Source organism: Alosa alosa, chromosome 1, assembly GCF_017589495.1.
Source record: "Alosa alosa isolate M-15738 ecotype Scorff River chromosome 1, AALO_Geno_1.1, whole genome shotgun sequence".
In the NCBI taxonomy this organism is placed as follows: domain Eukaryota; kingdom Metazoa; phylum Chordata; class Actinopteri; order Clupeiformes; family Clupeidae; genus Alosa; species Alosa alosa.
In genome coordinates this window covers 35,607,225-35,627,005 of record NC_063189.1, presented here as the reverse complement: position 1 = coordinate 35,627,005, position 19,781 = coordinate 35,607,225, and the positions used below count along the sequence as shown (strand labels likewise).

At 41.6% G+C, this 19,781-nt stretch overlaps 2 protein-coding genes across 2 annotated transcripts in view; both read left to right on the top strand.

Moving 5' to 3' along the window:
• The window catches only part of LOC125303180 (protein WWC2-like), a 55,709-nt gene extending 46,810 nt beyond the window's left edge, over positions 1–8,899 (top strand). Inside the window, exons 19-23 of the mRNA XM_048256753.1 lie at positions 919–1,086; positions 2,872–2,964; positions 3,805–4,089; positions 4,984–5,111; positions 5,969–8,899. Of these exons, the coding sequence (XP_048112710.1) occupies positions 919–1,086; positions 2,872–2,964; positions 3,805–4,089; positions 4,984–5,111; positions 5,969–6,035 (741 nt within the window). The 3' untranslated portion in view covers positions 6,036–8,899. The remainder of the gene's footprint in view (positions 1–918; positions 1,087–2,871; positions 2,965–3,804; positions 4,090–4,983; positions 5,112–5,968) is intronic.
• A 5,391-nt stretch (positions 8,900–14,290) lies between these two features.
• Positions 14,291–19,781, top strand: part of clockb (clock circadian regulator b) — a 28,646-nt gene continuing 23,155 nt past the window's right edge. The window contains exons 1-10 of the mRNA XM_048251586.1: positions 14,291–14,442; positions 15,240–15,386; positions 15,642–15,761; positions 15,920–16,051; positions 16,350–16,403; positions 16,746–16,894; positions 17,494–17,585; positions 17,753–17,842; positions 18,685–18,802; positions 19,434–19,547. Of these exons, the coding sequence (XP_048107543.1) occupies positions 15,942–16,051; positions 16,350–16,403; positions 16,746–16,894; positions 17,494–17,585; positions 17,753–17,842; positions 18,685–18,802; positions 19,434–19,547 (727 nt within the window). The 5' untranslated portion in view covers positions 14,291–14,442; positions 15,240–15,386; positions 15,642–15,761; positions 15,920–15,941. The remainder of the gene's footprint in view (positions 14,443–15,239; positions 15,387–15,641; positions 15,762–15,919; positions 16,052–16,349; positions 16,404–16,745; positions 16,895–17,493; positions 17,586–17,752; positions 17,843–18,684; positions 18,803–19,433; positions 19,548–19,781) is intronic.

Here is a 19,781-nt window from a genome sequence, read left to right as displayed (position 1 = left end):
ATGCCTATTTTTTCACATTTTCATGGACACCACAATGATTTCCCTTGTGTGGTAGGCCTAATATTTTTATGTATGGTTTGCAAAATGGGAACTGCTTCCGTGTAAGCAAAGTGTATGCATGTTGTGCACACGTTACATTATGGCGAAGCCTGCACTCTTAAAATAGCATCTTGTGGCAATGACTTTAGACCACCTTTGTCCTGGTCTGTGGCGGAATTGCTTTCTGAAACTGCAAAATATCAACAGGGAACGCTTGCGCTGGAACATGCCCCCTCTTTTCGCTGAACCGTCCCCATGGGCGCTATGGAGAGAAAATTCCAATATGCGCTGACTGCAAAATAGGAAAGACAAAAGCGTGAGTATACAAAGTCAATTGCGCTGGAGTGCAAGATGGAGTCCTGTGTGTGTCTGTGGTTCTGTGTATGTGCATGTCAGTGTATGTACACCTTCCACTGGCCTGCTTTGTGTTGCTCTTTGAGGGGTTCACATAGGCCAGTATTGCTGATAGTCTGCTGATGCTTACATCAGGACTCCTCCTTACGAACCAGCTTCAAAGAAAGCCATTACCAAGTAGATAGTGCAGGACTGGCTTCCTTTGTGTCCTCAAGGCTGTATCAACACAGCTCCAACTGGAGAAATTCCATTACCATAGTGAGGGCGGAATTTTGTGTGTGTGTGTGTGTGTCTGTCCTATTCAGTGGCCATTCACTCACAATAGCCAACAATGCTTCCCCCCAAAACATGTGTGTGAAATCTATGTGGAGGTCTTGGACTCCAATTTATCAGCAGATTGGAGTCAGCCAAAGCTTAACCAAACTACTCGACTTCCAGAACACTCACACACTCTTTAAGCACGATGGAGCATCACCTCCATTATGGAGTGGTCAAAAAGTCGTGATCCTGTTGCTCTCTGCGCAGGTGGACAAGGAGACCAACACGGAGGCGGCGTTGCGTGAGGGGGTGGCGGTGCGGCCCAAAGACAGGTCGTGTCTTGGCCCACGGCAGCAGAGAGGCTTCGTCAGGAACAGCCTGATCCTGCGCTCGCAGACCTTCTCTCCGGGAGAACGCAGCCAGTACATCTGCAGGGTAACACACACACACACACACACACACACACACAGATATACACACACAAACACATCAGCACCATACACAAATACACACACACAAACACACACACACACACACACACACACAGATATACACACACAAACACATCAGCACCATGCATGCATACATACCATTATGTCATACTTCTGCATACTGACTACATCCTGAATCATGTAGAGATCTCCTGCTATGTGATTTTCTTTGGTTTCCACTAGGGCTGGGCGATAAAACGATAGCGATATGTATCGCAATAGACATGTAATCGATATAAATAAAAAATACGTTCGATAGAACATTCGATAATTAAAAGCAACACACACCTCCGGCCTTACGTTGTCCATAAATAAATAGGCTAAAAATATCTTGCATTGTAGCTATATGTGCAACTCGACCAGAGTAGCCTAGGCGATAGAAGTAGGCCTACCTCAACACAGACTCAATGAGTCCTTGTCCCTTGCGCACTCTCTCTCTCTCCCTCTCAACAGGCGCATCCCTCCTCAGCATGCACATGTAATCCAAACATTCACAATCGTGCAAGACGACTGCTAAATTGCTATTAAATCCGGTTAGCATCATAGGTACGCTGCACGAATTTGTTCAAAACTGTTGCATTCAAATTGACTGCTAATCATCTCAATCCTGATGCAAATGGAAAAGTATTTTCCAAGACTCAAACGGCCTGTCCCAAGGAGAAAAAGTATTTGAAACTTAAACACACGTTGGGAAACTGAACAGTCTACCAGTAGACTATGATAAACTAGCAAATTAAGCTACTTTGTTTACAATATTTCCAGGCTTCAAGCAGTGCTGCTTTTCATTTAGACTTATGTGCACATTTATTTATTTGAGTGTTTTTCATGATTGTGTTGCTATTTCTTTTCTCTGTTTGCTTTGATTGATAACTGAGGTGATTAAAATCAGAGGAATTGGTTAAGTTTAAAATAAAAGTGTTTAAATTGAACTTTTTTCCCCTTCTGGTACTTATCTGAAATAGATTGAAAAAAATAAATAATTATCGATATCGACTGATATGAAATACTTATATCGTGATACAGTTTTCAGCCATATCGCCCAGCCCTAGTTTCCACTTGTCACTTATGCCGGTTCAGAGTCAGCCCAGTTTTGACATGTCGTCATATCTGATCCATTTCCAGTCAGAATGTGATTTGTTTTACAACTCCTCGACGTGTTGCCTAAGCAGTCACTTCAGGCAGTGGTCAATAGCAATGATTTCTTCAATAACACTAAAAGCAATGTCAAACCTGGAGTTTTTCCTCCACAAGACCTGATCAGCATTATGCTCTTGCTCAAAAACTGGTGACTGCTGTGCTGGCCATCAGATGAAGGGACGCATGCTGTATGTGGAGCCGTTTCAACTGTGCTCACTGTTCAGTGTGTCTGGACAAGACCAGCAGACTAGCCGAGTGATGTCTGTTGCCAGTGCCAGCATTGCATCATGCAGGCAGGCCTCAGGTTGTCAACAGTAATGGGGTGGCTGCTGTCCCCTCGGCACCCCTTACTGACACACACACACACACACACACACACACACACACACACACACACACACAGAGAACAGAAATCCCCCTAATTCTTCTACTAGTGATCGTTGTACTAAAGATCAGCTTTATACTTGACAAGCTTGTCCTCACAACACGCCACTACCAGCAGCCCACACACACACAGCTCACACCGTGCAGTCCCATTTCCCTCACTTCATGTTGAGTTTGAAATCAATCTTTACTCCTTATTTCTTTGCAGCTGAACCGGAGCGATAGTGACAGCTCCACACTATCCAAAAGGTCACCATTTATTCGCAACGCTTCCGAGCGCCGCAGTCTACGAATCAAGCGGGTATGTGAAGTGCTATTTCCCCGTCTTGTTTAGCCACTAGAGGTTCAAATTATTTTCTGTGGCTTACATGTGTAGAAAACCTATAAACATGACTGAGCATCCCAAGACCAAACGCATGCAGGGCCTAACCAGTGTTCTGGTAATGTGATTTTTACACTCACCAACTCTTTGCAGTTAGCATTAAAACTTTCATAATTGTGACTTAAGATAGTCTGTGTGGAACTATTTAAGATGTCTCCATTGAGATTAGATGTTCTAGATTTCTGTACGTAGAAAGAACAGCATTGTTAGAGTCCTTGGCAAGCAGAGCTTTCATCTGTTCAGTGCCTTGAGCCATTGTCTTTGTCTTGTCTATTGTACACTGTAATTGCATTTCTTATATATAGCCGCGATTATATCATTTATATAAATTATAAATTATGGTGTGATTAGCCCAAGCACCTTCAACGAGTTCCATGACCTTTCACATTTCGTCATCCAATAATGCACTCACATGTGGTGAGTGTGTTTGTCAAACGCATCCATCTGATGTGTGTTTGTGTGTTAAATGTTATGGCTGAATTTTTAAAGGGCCATTGGCAGGCCATTTCGGTAAGTGAGACAAATAAAACCTTAGGATATGTAAGCAAATGTAATATGCACACAAAAATCCTAAATTATATCTTAAGTTGTTCATGGTCATGTTGTAGTTCCCCCAGAGAATATTGAGTGATCCCATTTGTCAAATTGGATTAACTTTGACCTTTCTCATCACAATATCGGCTGGTGAAGCTTTTGACTTTTGCATTGACATCACACACTGACCGGTGTGCACTTGCTCCTCTCCCCCGGTCGGTCCAGACGCTGTGCCAGCCGGCAGCGCGTGGTGGCGGCGTGGGCTCCACGCAGACGACGCGGACCTCCCTGGACCTGGAGCTGGACCTGCAGGCCTCCCGCACGCGGCAGAGCCGGCTCAACGCCGAGCTGCAGACGCTGCGGGAGCTGCGCGCGCGCATGGAGGCGCTGAGGGACGGGGGCGTGGACGCCCAGGCTGACCCAACGGGTGCCCCGAGCCGCGGCGCGCTGACGGCCACCGTGCTGCAGGACCAGCGCTTCCACAGCCTGCTGCAGCAGGCCGAGAGACAGGTGTGTTTGTGAGATCTTTTTGTCTGACCTGTGGTAGTTATCTTGTAATGAAATTGCAGGTAGTTGGCCATTGGATATTGTAAGGCTTAGGTGCCAGGGCTCTATATTCCTCTCTAATCTGTCTCTCTTTTCATCTCCTGTGTACATTTTCCTCAGCTAATCAGGCTCCTTACATTTTAATCTTCTTCTTAACGACCCTATTATTGCTTCATTCTCCGTCCTCAAAGGCCTCTCTAGCATCTTTAAGTTGTTTTTTTCAGCATGGTAAGCCTCGCCCGTAAACAGAGTTGATCTCGTAGCCCCCAGTGAAAGAGTGCTTGGATTGCAGCGGAAAGACAGAGTCCACCGCCAGCAGGTGTGTCTGTCTTAGGTAGCCACGCTCGGGAGGCACTTGTTGAAGCCCAAGGCCAGCCAGAGCCCGTGGTACTGATGGGCTCTACTGAGAGACCGGTGCCAGACGTCTTGTTTGTCTTTGGAAGATTGTCGTATTGATTTTTTTGCGAAGGCTGTGGTTTTTAAATCTCGCCATGTCCTGAGGGCTCACGTTTTTTTTTTGTTTTTGTTTTTCATCTACTTTTAACTTCTGTGTGTGTGGGTGTGTGTTTTCCCATGTGCCTTGATTATGTGCTGGTTTTAATGTCTTCTGTCTGTGTTTTGGGGTTTTGTACAGCTTTGTACTGACCTTCACTTAGTCTTGAAAGACGGTCTGCAAAGGAAACTTGGGCAGATCTGTTAACTTTTGCAGTAGTTAAGAGTGTATATTCTTCCTCAGGCCTATTGCTTTTGATGGCTTTATTCTGATGTAACCCCCTACACACACACACACACACACACACACACACACACACAGTCTCTCTCTTTCTCACACTTTCTCTCCCCCCATCCTGCGTCCAGGCCGAGCTCTCTAAGGAGGAGCAGAGGCAGGAGCTGAAGGCGGAGAAGCTGATGCGGAGGGCCTCCAAGGACGTGTGCCGCCTACGCGAGCAGAGCCAAAAGGTCCCCCTGCAGGTTCAGTCATTCAGGTGAGCCAAAATAGTCTCCCGCTCAGCTCAGCTCAGGGACACTGCACAGTGGGAGATATCGCATGGGACTTCAGCATGGACACTCGCGCTCACACTAGCATGCTAGCTCAAGCACACGGCACAATGTGAGCGATCCCATGGAGACTCACCCTAGCATACTAGCATACTACCTCTGGCACACGGCACAATGTGAGAGATCCCATGGAGACTCACCCTAGCATACTAGCTCTGGCACACTGAACAATGTGTGAGATCCCTTGAGATTTTAGCATGGAGACTCACACTAGCTCGCTAGCTCAGGCACACTGCACAATGTGATATATCCTGTAGGATTTCAGAATGAGACATACATGTCCGACTCACACTAGCTCCAAACAACCACAATGTTGTCTGTTGGTTGGCTGGCACTCTGCCACCTCCGTTCTGACCTGCTTTGAGGCATAGTCTCTACCTGTGAGCATCAGGCTTGATGATGGCAGTGTCAAAGCTCCACCCAGTGGTGGAAGAGCGTCACTGCAGTCTAAGGCTCCTCTGGCCTGGCTCAGTTGTCAGATCAGGGCAGTGCTGCTTGCCTTGTGGCCCACTTCATCACTACATGAAAGATCAACACGTCTGTGCTGGAAATGTCTGGGCCAGCCGCCTCTCTCTGCTGGGCTAACATCTCAGGTCACAGTGAAACTCTTTATTCCAGAGAGTGTGTACCGATGACTGTAATAATGCATGATTAATAGCTTGCCGGCAAACTGTGTGTACTGAACTTGACCCTTGGAATGTCACATCTCTTGCTTGTTCTCTCTCCCTATCTCTCTTTTTCCTTCTCTCTCTCTCTCTCTCTCTCTCTCTGTCTTTCTGTCTAGGGAGAGGATGGCCTACTTCACACGAGCAAAGATTAATATACCCTCCTTGCCAGCTGATGATGTATAATCATACATACTACATACAGCAAACAATGAAGTATTTGTATGACTTTATATAGTATTTTAATAATGTAACCTGATGAAAAATGAAAACATATAGAACATATATAGATTTTCACAATATAGGTTAATGTATTTGTATAAAAATACAAGTTGGTATTGATTTTGTTTTTAATGAAAATATTTTTTCTCAGAGAAAACCAAAGTAGGGTCATTTTGGTTGATGTATTTGCTAAGTCATGATGAGCCTGTACAGTTTTGTAAAGTATGTGTGTGTGTGTGCGCGCGTTAGTAAGGGGTCGGGTGTGTGTGTGCGCGCGCGTTAGTAAGGGGTCGGGTGTGTGTGTGCGCGCGCGTTAGTAAGGGGTCGGGTGAGAGAGTTAGAGTGAAGGAACAAGAAATGTCACTTCAGGTCCTCGTGTGGTCCTCTTGTTGGTCACCTTAAACAGGGATTTTAGGAGAGAGAGAGAGAGAGAGAGAGTCAACTCTGTTTAAAGGCAGTGCTCCACTTTGGTCTTTGTGTTCTGATCCAACACAACCTTGTTCTTGTGAATGTAAGCAGTTATTTTTTCCCTTGTCTTATTGTACTGCACTGATTCCTGCCCCCCCCTCTCTCTCTTGGCTTAAACTGTGGCTGTCAGTATTGTACTGTGTGTGGCTATAAGTATTGTACTGTGTAGTGACATGCTATTTACATCAGCATCAGCAACACCCCCCAAAATCCAAGGGAAGCAGCTTTGTTCAGTGTTTAAAGGCCTGAAATGAAATGGGACTCTCAAGGCTCCCTGGCCAAATGAAGGATTGTTTTTAAAAAAAGGTCTCTAGCCCCCCACCACCACCATTGGTGTTTTTCTTTTCTTTGACAGTAACATCAGTGATGCTGTACCTTTTGTGACGGTTCATCTCTCTCTTTTTAAGAGTTGTCATGCAGCACATCTCTAAAAGCTGTCAGTGTTTTGTCAAGAAAACTATGTAGGAAATGTTACAGTTATCGAGTTGGGAGTGAACAGATTAGGTATTTGTCCTGAGAAATTGAAAGTGTCCGTTTCCCTTAGGTGAGCAAGATATACAGTACACAGGTACTTCTGACTCACCAAGCTGGGGAAAGCCAATGTGAACTTACAACAGAAGCCTCGTCTGTAATAGTACTTTGGTTGGCATTTGGTTCTGCCAGTCTGAGCTGGAAGAGTCGAGCATAGCACTGCTTTACCTCAGATTCACTGAGGCACAGATATCAATCCTAATGATGTGTTTGATCTTGCTGTTGCCAGATATGCAGCAAAACCTTGAATTCTGAATAATGTTCTTCAGCACCTATGCCCCAACAATGCCCATTTTTGTTTATTTATTTCCCAGTCATGTCTTATTTATGTTTATTTTGTTTATTTTATATTATTATTTTTATTTTATTTTTAAAGAATGCCCTCAAATTGGTCCCTTTTGGTCCAAATTGGTTCCTTTTCTGTAATTGTACATTCTTTCAGAGGCAGATTTGGCAGCTAATGCAAGCAGGGAATGTTATGCACACATTTCTGAAAGGCTTTGCTTATCAACTCTCTATGAGTGGCCAGTGCAGTGATGAGGGGTGATTCAAACAGGATCGACACGAGTAGTTGGAATGCACAAGAACAAGTCCTTGGAGATTTAAGAGATGAAATTCTCCGAATTGGTCGGGGCGCCACACTTGTGTATTCAGTGTATGCTTCAGGGCTGGTTCATAGGCCACGCAAGCAACGTGGATACAGTTGACAAAGCTTATATGCATGTTTTGAAGTGCCTTATCGTAGTCTGCGCAAGCTGTGTGGACAGTACACCCCCATGGCCTGCGTATTTCATAGTGAGACACCAAAATAGATGCTTGAAAGTCACAAACTGACGTCCAATAATTATGAAGTACTTAAACATTAAAGCATGGTCATGTGTACTGTATAACAACATATAAAGTCATAGAGGTGTATAACACCTACAAACTTAATAACTTCCCACAAACATAATGAACCAAAACCAAATAAAATATTTGTGCTTAAAATAACACTCCCTTAAATATAACAACTTCCCACAAACGTAATAACTGTTTTATACCATAAATGTATAATTACAATAATTATATATATACATATGATCATGATTTTAACAAGTTATTACATTAGCTTCCCACAAACTGATATAGTGAAAGTGTTACAGAAGTGAATCCATGGATGCAATAGACTCCAAGTCTGCCTGTGGAAGTGCATGTTTGGGTCACATCACATGATCCATACTGTTGTGTCTAAGCTAAATGTACAGAAGTGTTTTTGCAATGTTGCTTGGTTTCTGTTGTTCTGCTCTTTCATAACAGACAATTTTCTTTTTAAGATGTACGCATGATCCATGAAGATGTATCAATCCATTTTTAGAATTTTGTTTTGTTCTTGTTGGTTTCTTTTCTCTCTTTTTTTTACAATATTTAATGAAATCTCACATTTGTAAATATTTGTATTACTTTTGCATATCAAATTCAAAATCAAATTTACAGAGTGTTGTAATGCATTTGCTCTCTTGAAACATTGGAATCTTTTCAAATGATTGTGTTAGAAAATGTCCACTATTAGGAACTAGCCACTGTAAGAAGGTATAATGCTTATGAACCAATGAACTTGATTTTGTTTATACCCATTTCAGTGCAAAGTAGAAATGGTCAGAATTGAAATCAACTTCCATCAGTGACTGCCCCGCATATGATCGTATGTATATGTGTGTGTGAGTCTGTGTGTGTGTGAGCGAGAGAGAGAGAGAGAGAGAGAGAGAGACAGAGAGAGAAAAAAAGTGATTGACAGCAAGTATTTACTGTACCTGTGTACCAACTGTGGCCAATCGGATGGGCTCATGGACACTCCTCTCAGCAGTTTGTATGTGTTCCTGTGATTGGTTTAAAAATGATTTAAATGAACCGGACTCAGATGTGATTATTTCAGTCTCCTATGACTTCCACAGAGATGCTACCCATCATCTACCCATATCAGAGATATCTACCCATAATTTGCTTGTACCAAGTGAAGACAGAAAAATGTGTTCTTTTTCTCCCGTGGTCCTGAAAGTCAGTTTCTTTTTAACAGAAGGGGGTTGTGGGGAGATGGCTTCCTCAGTCAGCTGTCTGTTTGGGCTATAATGAAAACCCATCTCTAAATACACAAGTCCTTCTATGGCCACTTTTTTCCCCAGCTGTTTTCCATGTGTTACTTTAAAGGTTTATTTGTGCAGGAGGAGTATGTGTTTGTATTACTTTTGCATTTCAAAATCAATTTTACAGAGTGCTGTCATGTATTTGCCTGTTTCCATTCAATTTGATGGTACATGGTTAATATGGACACAACGCTGTGAAAATGAAGAATAGTGTCCATTATCAAAATACATGTTAACAAGTCAGCATCATGTATCAGTGCTCGCAGTTGGTGATTGCAAAGATGTAAACTAATTAGCTCACTGTATGTTGGAAAAACTCTGTATGATCTAAGAGTTAGAGGTGGGGGTGGATAGCCATGTTGGGAATACTAAAAACCGATTAGAGTAAGGATTGGTATTGGGAACAACCCCCGGTTTAGGTTAGGGGGAGGGTTGTTTATGATATAGCCCACCAGAGATGTAAACAACACCAGTTAATGGAGGCTTAAACACCGTCTAGGGCACCCACAAGGCTTAGTGCTGTTGTGATATCAGATGGATTCCAGCCTTAAGAACAAACTTCAGGATCTGGAAGATCTCAAATGAATGTCAGCATTATGTTGGCAAGACACGTTTGTAGTATTAGCAAGACATTTTATAGTTGTGCAGATAATGGCCATTCACAACCCATTTCTGAAATAACCACTTGGCTCAGATGCTACATTATATCACAACCAGGGTAGGAATTTCACGGCGGCCCGTTGCCTCTTGCGTTGGCCGTGAGGCCCCTTTGAAAATCAGAGGTTTACAGGCCACGGTGGCCTTGGTGACCCCCTCAATATTCTGCTTCGCGTCCTACTAATAGCGATTTTTATTTAGCCTGTGGCCTGTCAAAATAAGCTTAGAATTCACAGCGCAAATTAATTTAGTCTTTTACGCAGTGGAGAAAGTGACAGTGCAAGAAAAAGTGCGTCCAAATTCACACATTCATCTCCGTTGAACTACTCGCGAAGTAGACATCACAGACATCACAAGTATCACATGAAAGAGCTTCTTCTCAGCTTTTAAACGATGTTGCCCGATAATTGCTGAGTTGAACGGTTCGCGAGAAAAGTAAATAATATAATTCAATTTAATCATACATTCTACTGAAGGTTTTGCGTCCCATGTTCTCCCAACCCATTCATCTCGGTGGAATACTTCACAAACCCTTCTTTTAACACACGACAAACCATATATCAGAATAAAAAGCAGACCTTACCGAACACAAAGGTGTAAAGCAGTCCCCTGTACAGTTAGCCGTTCCAGAGTAATCCAGTTTTAAATTTGCAGTAAATTTCGACATGCATGGATGTCTGCAAATTTAGGCTTTAAATTTCATAATGTGTTTAAATTGTTCCACATGATTTCATAACGGGCCAAATACAAAATAAATGTTACAAATATCGCCTAGATATTGGTAAATCAGAGGACCGCTGACTGAGTTTGTGAAAGTAGCCTTAGCCTAATGATCACAAAATGCTAAGCATGCATCTAGGCTATTTGAGTTTCTTAAAGTTGAGCTGTGGTTAAATTGTTCAATACATGATTTTATAACAGGCCAAATATAAAATAAATGTTATATAGCCTAGATATCTGTAAATATTAGATGATCAGATGATTTACAGTTCTATGTAATATGTCATGTTTCATGTTTTTGTAATGTTTCATACAGTGATGCAGGTCTACTGCAGTGAATAGGCTAAATAAAACTTTGATCATTTTTATAACCTACTACTGTATTAACTTTGGCCTTGGTGCCCTGACATGTGGCCTTTGTGCCCCCCACCAAATATGCCCAACTGAAGGCCAAGTGGCCTTGCCCCCAGAATGGTGAAATTCCAAGCCTGATCACAACACTTGTAAAGTTAATGAGGTGGGTGGGCTAGTAAGCACCTCAATTTCACATTACATTTTCCATTTGAGAATGATGGAGGCTACTGTGCTCTTGGGCACTTTTAATGCTGCAGAACTTTTCTTGTATCCTTCCCCAGATCTGTGTCTTCACACAACCCTGTCTCGCAGGTCTACGGAAAATTCTCTCGACCTCGTGGCCAGAGGTGGACAAAGTTGGCCTACACAAATCCTGTACTTGAGTGAAAGTATACACATTGTCAAATGTTACTCCAGTAAAAGTAAAAGTCCTCTTTTTACATTTCCACTTGAGTGGAAGTACAAAAGTACTTGCCTTCAAATGTACTTACAGCTACATTATTCATACCCCTGGCAAATATTGATGTAATGTTGATTTTCTCTTGACCAATATGATCTGACTGAAAATGACACTGACACATGCCTAAAGGTTGTAAGACAATGTGGTAGAAACATGGAATCAAACAAATAATCGTTTTTAGCATTTTTAGCATTTTTTATGAAAAATGCTGTGTCCAAAATTATTCATACCCTTTTTAAATAATCAATAGAAACATCTTTATTTGCAAATCAAAGCTCTCAAAATGTTTTTTATAATATGTGCCAAGCCATGATTGATTGATTGATTCATTCCATGATTCTACCACATTGTCTTACAATCTATTGCCATGTGGCAGTGTCATTTTCAGTCAGAACAAACATATTAGAGAAAATCAACATTACATCAATATTTGCCAGGGGTATAAATAATTTTGTTCTTAACTAAGTATCGAAAGCAAAAGTCCTGAAATGTATTATGACTTAATACAGTTGCATTTACTATTGTTGAAATGATTCGGCACAGACAGGCATTTATTGAGCCTTTCTCCTCCATGCTTTACACTTTCGGACCAAATCAAGATGTTCCCTTTTGTGTTTGATAGTGTCAGATTGTCTATCATTTGCTCGATGCCTTCAAGAGGCTAGTTATTTTAACATAAATATTGTGAAAAGGGGTCAACAAGGTACAGTAAATAGTGGATACAATAACATAGGCAAGACCATTATTTAAAGCCTAGCTGTCTTAATAGAAAATATACATGTAAGTACACTGGACAGTCTTACCAAAAGGAACTTCAGCTGTAGCCTACTTCAGCTGTCACAAAATGTAGTGGAGTAAAAAGTCAGATATTTGGCCTTGAAATGTACTGGAGTAAAAGTAAAAAGTTTAACAAAATTGAAATACTCAAGTAAAGTACAGATACATGAAAAAGCAACTTAAGTACAGTAATTGAGTAAATGTACTCAAATAATGTCCACCACTGCTCGTGGCTTGCAGTTTTCACTCAATCAACTGTGAGACCTTATAAATATAAAGAGATGTGTGCCTTTTCTTACGACCCCCTGTGCCCCCTTCAGGTCTGGCCTGTCACTTCACGGGCAGGGCTGGGCCTGGTTAGGCTAGTTACATTATTAGGTGCACCTAATATTGTATTGTGTATTGGGTGGGGCTATAAAAGGGGTTCTCTCTCTCTCTCGGTAGGCACTGTTTCCTCCTTTCTTACAGGCACTTACACTGGCACGTTAGTCCTTCTCTCCTCTTTATTTCTATTTTCCCCCATTGCCTTTCACTTATTCATCTTACATGCTGATACTACCATTTACATTGACGCATACACGCATTCTTCAACACTCATTTTCCTAGACACTAGCTTGTTAATGTTGTGATCAATATTAATACATCACGAGTGGATATGGGCCATATCCACTCGTGATGTATAGGGCCACCTAGTTAAAAATGAAAAAGCAAACGAGGCATTGTAATCGCAGGTATCTTTGGCTGACAGTTTCAAAACTGCACGGAATTTGAAGTGTATCATTATGACACCCTCTGAATGCAAGTTTCGTGGAATTCCATTCATGGGGGACCATAGCCTACAGTAAATTAATATGTGTACATTTAGTGACTGTACACTACGCATGCACACACACGCACTCATGAACACACGCAAACACACACATAGAGATGCAGACACACACAAACACACACGCATAAACACACACACACACATAGACACACACACAAAGTAGACATGCAGGCATACGCAGGCACGCACTATAATTATCTCATAATTGACATACTATCTCATAATTACGAGATAATTATCTCGTAATTATGAGTTAACTTGTAATTATCTCATAATTATGTATATAGAGATATAGTTATCTTAGACAATTGAACACACTATAGTGTATGTGATGTGATGCAATGAAATGATGCTGACATGTTTTGGAGAGAGAATCAACAATCCGTTTAGAGTGACTGAACTGATTGTTGATTCTCTCTCCAAAAAATGTCTAAACTTTAGACCAATAAGGTCTATTCACTTGGAAATTGGTGTGCTATATGGAGGCTACCTGTAAATCATTTGCAAAGATATACTGAGACATTGAGACATGTAGCCTACTAAGACCTTTGCAATTTGATGAAATTAATGAGAAATTCAATTCTGTTGTGAACAATTGCCAAGTAGTTTGGAGGTGTGTCCGTGTTATTTTGAGAATGTAATTTCTGTTCTGTGAATATCAGTGACCTTGAGACGACCTAGATAGACTAATTAGCCTAAACTAATTCATAGTTTTTAAGTGAAATATTTTAAATGGCTAGTGACAACATCATAACCGAGTGAGATACAGACAGTCTGATACAGTTGAAGTAGGCCTAGGCCGTTCAAGCAACTGCGCAGCGCAGCGCAGCTCCTGAAGGCTACCATTTCAACATGCTTAATGCAACTGTATCAAAAACCTCCACTATTTCAAATAGGTTAGCCTACAGATTTTTATTTATTTACCGTCAAAAAAACAGAATCAATGTTAACAAAGATAACAAGATTACAGATCTGTAAAAGAAGTAGCCTATAATGAGGGGATAGCATTGGCATGTCGAGATGGAATAGGCCTTGCTCCTCTTTTTGAAATGCAGTGCCGATTTTGCCAGGACTACGCTGGTCACTGGCCTGGTCGATGTAACCTATTAGGCTACATTACAACACAGTGCAAAACGTGAGGCGCTCACGAGAGGGATGTTTCCCGTGGTATTTCATTTCTAAGTTAGTCATAGCCTACCATCAACTCATGAGTAGGCCTATGATCGATGTTTGCAACAGTTGGTTTGATTCTCATGTTAGGCAAGACACCAAGATTCTTGTTCGTACTATTGAGGCATGTAGGCTACCCTTGAGTCCTGCGTTTGTCAAATAGTGCGCCCTACTGTCACCATTGCGCATGACTGGAAAATGCAGAGAGAAGTGGGCCTACTGTTTTGAGAAGAAGTCTTTTGCAGCCCCGGATCTAAATAATCAACGACGTTAAGGTATTAGAAGGTAAGCAGATATAGCCTACGTTGCCGTGTTATTCTTAGATTTTTATTCAGTGGTGGTGAGGAGCAAGAAACTCCTCGACGTATGTATTTGGGCGCGGACTTACCGAAAACACTAGGGACGAATAGGAGTTTCCGCAAGCTAGATACACAAGGCCTGGTGACCCACATTCGAGCATAGTGAATGTCTATGAGCGGGTCGTGAGTGCGAGGGCGAATGTGTGTCAATGCGCTGATATTGTATGTCTACGGAATGTATGACTCCTATACATTTTAGAGCCACATCTAACAGCGATACTATTTGGGCCTATGATATATTTTTGATGCATTTGCGATCGCATAATATGGACCCCCTTAGAACGCAGTACTGCTACATAATGTTAATCGCTATATGTTAACCTACTGTAACGTTATGCGTGCCAGCTTCGGGCTTCTGTCCTGTGTTAGGGACACGCATGCTAACATGCTAGGTAGCTAGCATATGTTGTTTGAAACTCATTACAGGCAGATATATCATTTTTAGTGTGTCGTGGCAATTCTTACATACTATACATCTTTACTGACATAAATGGTGTGCTTTCGATGTCATGGAGTTACAATCGTCCATGTAAGGTATAGCTAGCATTAGCCCATGCAGCTAGGAAGCTAACTGGCCACTACTGATGCCTCTGTTGATTTTTGTGTGAGCTTACAGAGGAACTGGGTTTACACTAGCGGGGGACTTCATGATGGTTGGACAGCAGACTAATACAATTAATGAGGAAATTATTTGTTCTAAAACATTTGCTTTTCTCTCTGTAGAATACCATTCGACCTCAAGTTCCAAGGAATTTGCTGTCCCATGGTCTCTTGAGAAGACAGATGTTGCGAAGTGGTAACATTAAAGAAATAATGTAACGTTAAGCGTCTGCTCTTGAGGTCTGATATGCCTACGTTAATTCAGTAATGGTGAGTCATTAGCTGTATTAAACACTTCCGTGTGAACTTTGTTTGTTTGAACTTAAATTAGTCAGATTCAATTTGCCCTATAGTCCTTGGCCTATTATTGGTTACAGGAATGGTTTACAGCAACATTAGTTAAACATCAATCAAACAATTATTTATGTATGTATTTCTGCAAGTTATTTGTGCAACATCTGCTGTACATTTAAAAAAAAAACTAGGCTTAACGAGGCTAATGAATCATCCTTGCCGTTATTGAAGGAAAAGAAGCCGGAATGTTTGGCAGTAATCTATTCTACCTGAAGTCAAGTAGGCTACTAGCCCTAACCTAAGGTGGAGTGGGACATCTCAAGAAAACACACACGCTGCAGCTGCCTAGTGGTAAAACCCCCTACTTTTGCCACACACACACGGGTTTAAATCACATTCGTACAAACATTATTATTACCTTTGAGCAGCAGTATACTGCTAAGAAACTTGTGTTATTGATGAGTACAGCATAACAAACAGCTACACTTGTGTGTTTGATGTCTCTGTAGGATATTGTTGAAGAGGTTGTTGATGTGTGTCCATGTAGGCACTGCTGCAAATGTCTTCCTCACGCCTCAAGAGTCTTCCTCCATAAAGGCAGCCCTGAAGCAACTCAAGATGACCGCAAGCATTGACAGCAGGTGGGTGCTGTGAGAACATTCTGACCCCTGAAAAGAACTTACCATTTCACTGTTGAACATCCTGTGGATCTCTTCATGCGTAGACATACTCACTATTCTGTGGAGATGACTCAAATTGACTTCAAAGGAAATCGAATGGCCTTTCGAATCGAATAGCTGTTTGAAGATATATCTGTCTGCTATGGTGAAATGAGAGAAATGCCTCAGTGTCATTCAGTCTTGTAATTCCTTATACATGTGTGAGCTTGTACTGTCATTCAGGCAAAGCTTGAGGATTAGTATTTTGCTTGTTTTGTAGGGATGATGTTTTTGATGGGTTGATGGAGGAAGATGAAAAGGATAAAGCAAAACGGTAGGACAGTGTTCATATAATCTTGTGTTCATATAATGTCCATAAGTTAAATGACTGCAAAACGCACAGTCAGGCAATGAGTGAAATTGAGCAAAAATGAACCAAAACTAATTTAATAACTTGAGTCTCTTCGCTAATTTAATGCTGTGAGAAAGATCCCCAAGCACAAACTTGTGGCTACATGATGACTTTAGTTCATGTGGGAGATCAACCTTGCACTTTGCTTTGCCAGCCTTGCCTAATTTGTCTTTTAAATTAGGACCATACCTTTTAAATCAGTCATCTCCTATGAAACGTTTTTGACAATGACCATCACTTTTTCCCCACACCCTCTACACACAGAGTTTCCAGAAACAAGTCCGAAAAGAAGCGCAGAGACCAGTTCAATGTGCTCATCAAGGAGCTGGGCGGCATGCTGCCGGGAAACACGCGCAAGATGGACAAGTCCACCATCCTGCAGAAGAGCATCGACTTCCTCCGCAAGCATAAAGGTAATGTTTACTTCCTTGACATTGACATAAAGATAACATCGGGTGTTAGGAAGTCTCTGCCTTCATACACAACTACCTGATGGTATATGGTAGAAAGTACCAGAAAGTGGTTCATGCTCCTGCAGTTCTATACAGCATAAGGGGTTTTAAACACTACTGGAAGTTTTTAAAAATGAGCGGATAAAACTTTATGACTATGTAGGACTTAAAATAGCATTAAAGAACATTATATAATGAGAATTTAAGAGTATATACAGAAGATATATTTGCTCTCAACCTTGATGAGAGTCCTGATAAGCAGCACAGGCAAACCTGTACTCTTAGCCAAGTATAAATGTGGTGTAGGAATTGATTTTAAGAGGACAGTTTATGTTGAATGCTCTTCAGGTATCATGAATTGTGCTTTTAAGTTTTACATTAGGGTAAGAGATGCATGTAGCGCAATTTTCACTACTGACCATTTCAGATGGAATTCATTTTTTTACCGCTTAGAAAAATAATATAGTATAGAATGTATTTGTATAACTTCAAAAAGTTCTTAACAGCATTTAAAGTGTTCAAATGTGGTGTGTGTGTGTGTGTGTCTTTGTGTGCAACAGAAATTGCAGCTCAGTCTGAGTCCAGTGAGATTCGTCAGGACTGGAAGCCGCAGTTCCTCAGCAACGAGGAGTTTACACAACTCATGCTAGAGGTAAAGAGGCTGTGGTCTGTTGCCATGGTGCTGTTTACTTCCCCCTTTTTTCATACGATGGTAGTGGCAGTTATACCACATAATATGTTGGACTAACTGTCAGTGTCTTTATGTTGTTGTTCATATTGAATATCAGAAAGTAATTCAACTTGTCTGTTCTGTTTCAGGCTCTGGATGGGTTTTTCTTAGCAATAATGACAGACGGAAATATCATTTATGTATCTGAGAGTGTTACTTCCCTATTGGAACACCTGCCTGTAAGTATTAGGGAGTGTGAATGTGGGAGTGTGTTCCATAATCATTCGTACATTTAATGTACAGCCATAAAAGTCGATTTTGCATAGCCCAAAACAGATGTAATAGTAATTAAATAATCTAATTTTCTGTTTGCCTGATAGCCGCGATAATCAGGGTAGACACGGCATGGCACAGCATGATGTTTGGTATATCTACAGTTGTGCTCACATACCCTTCACCATATCTCACAATTGGTATAGGGTACTTTCCATAAGATCAGCTCTCAATGCAAATCAAACCAGCTATTAGGCTAACTGAAATTAAAACCATGTCAATCTCTAGGTATGGTGAAGGGTATGTGATGATGTGGGGCTATTTTAATTACAAAGGCCAAGGGAACTTTATCAGGATGCATAGTATCCTGGATCCATGGAATAACTGGCCTTTAAAAATAAAAATCTGCCTGCCTCTATGGGAATTTAACATAGAGGTATGTATACTTATGGGCCCCTGTATTTTAAGGAGGAAGAACATTTATTTATTTATGATACATTAGACATTCACAAAGAAAATTGGTGTCCTTAAAGGTTGGATTTTTCCTAATTTTTTAATTGGGCATTAAGATCAATTTCCAAAAGATGATTTTTTTTTATTCCTCTTTTCAGTCAACTTTAGCATGTATATGTACAGGGTATGTAAACTTATGAGCACAAACTGTACAGTGGTTGAACAGGGTGCTAAAGAACTCCCGTTGGAGCATACACAAAGACTAAACAACTACAATACTTGGTCAGTTCTTAGCATAAGTAGCATTTGGTATGTAAATAAAATGCAAATGCCTGTCTCTGTGTGATCATGGCAGTCCGACCTGGTGGACCAGAACCTCCTGAACTTCCTGCCCGAGGGGGAACACTCCGAGGTGTACAAAGCCCTCTCTTCCCACCCCGAGGGGGACAGCCTGAGCCCAGATTACCTCAAGAGTAAGTGCCCCAGCCCCCAGCACCACTCCTCCCCACTTCCCCGCCTACCCAACAACCGCCCCGGTCCCCACTTTAGCTCCCTGATGAGGGAGATGCAACGTGTGAGCAGTACGCTCAGCAGCAGAGCTGTGGGAATAATAACAGTTCACTAGCTGGTGGTGCAGTATGAACATTGAATGATTACAGCAGCAAGTGTGATATTCAGTAAAGAGTTAAAGCCAAATTAAATGAACAAACTGTTGATGTATACATGCAGAGCAGGATGGATTCCATAATATATTGAGGAGTGTAGGTTCACCCCCAGGATGACGTGTTTCTGCAGTGTTTTTTGTATCATGACTTGTTGCGGTGCGTGACAAAATCCACAGGACGAATGCTGGACACATAAAAGGCAGGAGAGAGGACAGGGAATTGTAGTTTTATACACCTGAAATATGATGGGCATGCATGGGTCTGCACTGTAGTAATGGTGCTGTTTGTGGCTCTGTTATGTTTGAGAGGGAAAGGGATTCTTTCTGTCAGTGATTCTGTCACCTTGTTTATGTCTGGTGTTGCTCAGATAAGGTGTGTGTGTGTGTGTGTGTGTGTGTGTGTGTCAGTAATTAATATCATCTGTCTGGTCATTCAACAGCCAAGAATCAGATGGAGTTCTGCTGCCACATGCTGAGGGGCAGCATCGACCCCAAGGAGCAGCCGGTCTACGAATACGTCAAGTTCATCGGCAGCTTTAAATCGCTGCATACTGGTAACAGTAAGGATTTCTAACTCTATTGTGGTTGCTGTGTTGTGTTCACGTTAAAACATCTTATTAATTGTAAATAATAAAAATAAAAATAAAAAAGACTCAACCCACAGAAGGACCGGTTTGACTCTAATGATGACGCTGTCCATGTCAAAACGTTAGTCACCAGCACCATTAAAGCTTGGTTCAACCATTCGTGTGCTTCGGTCCTTCTGTGGGGTCAGTCTTTTGAAGTGG